The sequence below is a fragment of the Saprolegnia diclina genome, assembly GCF_000281045.1.
Source record: "Saprolegnia diclina VS20 unplaced genomic scaffold supercont1.100, whole genome shotgun sequence".
Lineage (NCBI taxonomy): Eukaryota > Oomycota > Saprolegniomycetes > Saprolegniales > Saprolegniaceae > Saprolegnia > Saprolegnia diclina.
Genome location: NW_008246167.1, coordinates 136353 through 139612, shown reverse-complemented (window position 1 = coordinate 139612; position 3260 = coordinate 136353). Strand labels below are relative to the sequence as shown.

The window sequence follows — 3260 nt, the reverse complement described above, 5'->3', positions numbered from 1 at the left end:
ATTGGGTTTGAAGTCACCTACTGACACATGTCGAACATGAACACCAGACATCACGCTTGCACGAACGGTATCATTCCATCCGGGTTTGACAACCCACGGAGACGAAGTGTGCTCTTGATGCCCTCCAACTTCTCGTCGACGCCACAAACGGTGTACTTGCGTAGGTATGAAGCAACGCAAACTTGAAATTTGCTCGTCCTGTGACCAACACGCTCCAGTCGTGTTGGACTAGGGATTACATACTCGTGTTGAAAGACAAGCGCTGCCATGATATCGCATTGACACACTTATCCGCTGAATTTCGACTAGTCGCTCGTTGCGTTACACATATTACATTTAAACTCCACGTGGATGAACGTGGCACAGGCGTTTAACCGCAGAACTCTTGCCAAGAGACCGCACCTCAATACCGCACCTCCATACGAGTAGTTTCCTACGCCAAGGCCCGTCCCGTTTTGACCAGGTTTTTTGTTGTGCAGTTTTAAACATTCGTTTCGAATTCAAATCCCGTTGTGCTTCGACAATTCTCATTTGTTTTGTGGTTTTGAGCGTTTGTTCTGGATTCAGACATGAGGTGAACGTTGACTAATGCATAGCATCACGGTCGGACAGAGCCTGCTCGGCGGACTTCGTGTGCCCTTGATTGTCGGACTGGTCTCGCTGATCCATCTAGGCGATCTCGTAGGCGACGGTCAATGATATCCACGACGACAATGGTGTCGCACAGCCTCGGACCCTAGTGTCGTGAGAGAGACAGCGGCGACGGACTCCAAATTTTTGAAAGATTGGTTACGTTTCCACGGTGGAATGGCGCGGGTAGAGGCGAATTGGGCTCATTGGTCAGATTTGAATTTGCCCGCGTTGGCACCTACCACTACCCCAAGTACACGACCACCACCACGTACTACAATCAACATGACCTCGACGACAGCACCCACCGTCTGCCTCTTCCAGGGCTGCGACGCGCTCGCGGACGGCGAGAGCCTAAAGTGCGCCTTTCACCGCAACCGTAAAAAGTGCTCGGTCGACTTTTGCTACAACCAAGTGTACGCGCGGGGCTTTTGCATCCGGCACGGCGGCAAGCTCCTCTGTTGCTACCCGCAGTGCAGCCGCAACGCGCGCAAAGACGGTGTCTGCACCCAGCACAGTCAACTTAAACCCCTTTGCTCCGTCGCCGGCTGCAGCAAACTCGCGCGACGGAATCAAAAGTGCGTCGGCCACGGCGGTGGGCACCCGTGCGTCGTCCCCGGCTGCCGCACCAACGCCCGGTTCCGCGGTCACTGCTGGCGCCATCGCCACTGCTTACCCAAGAGCGCGGCCAAGGTGTCCAACGCCCCTATGGATGTGGACAGCGACCGCTTCACGGGCTTCGTGGATGATCTTCTGCAAGACATTGACATTGAAGCGATTGAGCCCGGTAGCTATACTCCCTGGACGTGCTAGTTCAAAGACTATAAACATATATTAGTAAACCACGTAGTTCCAATGATGATGGCGCTGTCTCTCTATTGCACAAACCTGTACGTATGACTACCAAGGTGTGCGTAGTCATCGACAATTGGTCTGTATGTCTGACACGAGTGACCTGGATGCGATACTGCAAAAGGAGGCAAGGTCCCACGAAGCGCTTGAAATGCTTTTTAAGCAAAGCATTAGATAATGCTCCGGTCGGCGCACCCGTTTTTGTCACATGTCTCTTGATTTGTCACTGGAATCCAATAAACTTGGTGTTTGTATGCTCAGCGTATTTATATCGGCTGGGATTGCTTCGTCATCTTCCTTTCCCTTTCTATTCCGCGGAGCAGCATGCAGGTCTCGTACCCGATCCTGGGCCTCGGGCAAGCCAAGCAGCTCGTGGCTATCTGCGGCGGCGGCGGCTCGGCGCGCACTGGCGTCAAGAACACAGTCGACGTCTACGCTGCGCCGACCGCAACGACCGGCTACACGCTCCTCGGCAGCGCCGACACGGGCACCGAGCTTGCGTCCGGCCTCGCTATCTCGCCAGACTCGAGCCTCCTCGCCGTGAGCATCAACGCGTCGTGCTGGCTATACGCGATCGCGTATGAAGAGACCAAATCGGACTTTGCGCTCACACTCCTCGTTAAGTTCCGCACCGACTTTGCGGGCGCCGAGAGTGGCCAGTCCAGCGTCTGCTTTGTCGGCAACCACACGCTGCTCACGGGCGGCGAAGACAGCGTCATTCGCAGCTGGTCGATCGCGACCAATGTCACCACCAAAGGTTGGGCGACAGCGCCCGCGCTGGACGGCGCGCCCGACATGACGCCTGCCCTCGGCGACTCGGCAATTGGTGACACCTCGTACGTGCAGCTTGTCGGCGAGTTCAAGGCCCACACGAAGCGCATCAAGCAGATCCACGTCGATGCGTTCAGCCGCCAGCTCGTTGTCTCGAGCGACGAAGCTGCGTCCTGCCACCTCTGGTGGCTCCACGAAGGCGCGGCCATCACGTGCTCGCTCTCGCAAGCCGACGCCCTCGCTGCGTGCTTTGCAGCCTACCCCAAATCGGTTCCGCCGCCGCCGAAGGGCGCCAAGCAAGCCCCCACGGTCTTCAAGCACCAGTTCCGCTGTGTCCGCTTCGCGCCCAACGGGCAGTTCCTCATGACCGTGCTGAGCCCGCCCCGCGGCGACGCTTTTCTCCTCAAGTGGGTGCCGGTGACCACGTCGCAGGTCGACGCGGCGTCATGGCAGTGGCAGATCGCTGCGATTGCGGTCGCCGGGAACGAGCCCGTGGGCAGCTGCTGCATCAGCGTCGATGGCGAGCTTGTCGCGACGGCCACTGCGTCCGGCGAAGTGCAAACCTTCTCGACGGCCAATTTGGAAAAGGTGCGCCGCGAGCAACTTTCAGAAGAGCACACGTTTGCCGTCACGGGCATGGCCTTCGTGCCCCAAGGCGACGACCGCTACCGTCTCTGCACCGCGGGCGCTGACAAGCGACTCTTGGTGCACGCCGTCTCGTCCGAGCCAGGTAGGCTTTTCGCTCCTTTTACCCGAATTGGCTAAGGGTGCGTGTGACTAGTGGCCAAGGGTTTCTCGCTGCGGTCTTTCCTTGGCCGTCTCGTGCGCTTTGTCGTTGCACTCGGCTTTGGCACGCTCGCTGGCGCGCTCGCCGGCAGCATCGCGCTTGTCTATTTGCACGCAACATACCCCGACGACGTGCTGGTGGCGCACCCGTTCACGGGCGTCCTCGACATGCTCGCGTACGAGTTCCAGACGGCAGACGCCTCGGCGACGCTGATTGCCCT

At 58.1% G+C, this 3260-nt stretch overlaps 2 protein-coding genes across 2 annotated transcripts; both read left to right on the top strand.

Moving 5' to 3' along the window:
• The first annotated feature begins 857 nt into the window (after positions 1 to 857).
• On the top strand, positions 858 to 1487 carry SDRG_15733 (hypothetical protein). Its single transcript, XM_008621915.1, has one exon. It carries the CDS (start codon positions 916 to 918, stop codon positions 1441 to 1443), a length of 528 nt encoding a protein of 175 aa, XP_008620137.1. The 5' UTR covers positions 858 to 915; the 3' UTR covers positions 1444 to 1487.
• A 319-nt stretch (positions 1488 to 1806) lies between these two features.
• Positions 1807 to 3253, top strand: SDRG_15732 (hypothetical protein; the record flags this gene model as incomplete). Its single annotated transcript, XM_008621914.1, has 3 exons — positions 1807 to 2983; positions 3035 to 3177; positions 3236 to 3253. The coding sequence occupies 3 exons, from the start codon at positions 1807 to 1809 to the stop codon at positions 3251 to 3253; spliced, it is 1338 nt and encodes a 445-aa protein (XP_008620136.1).
• Positions 3254 to 3260: the final 7 nt, after the last annotated feature.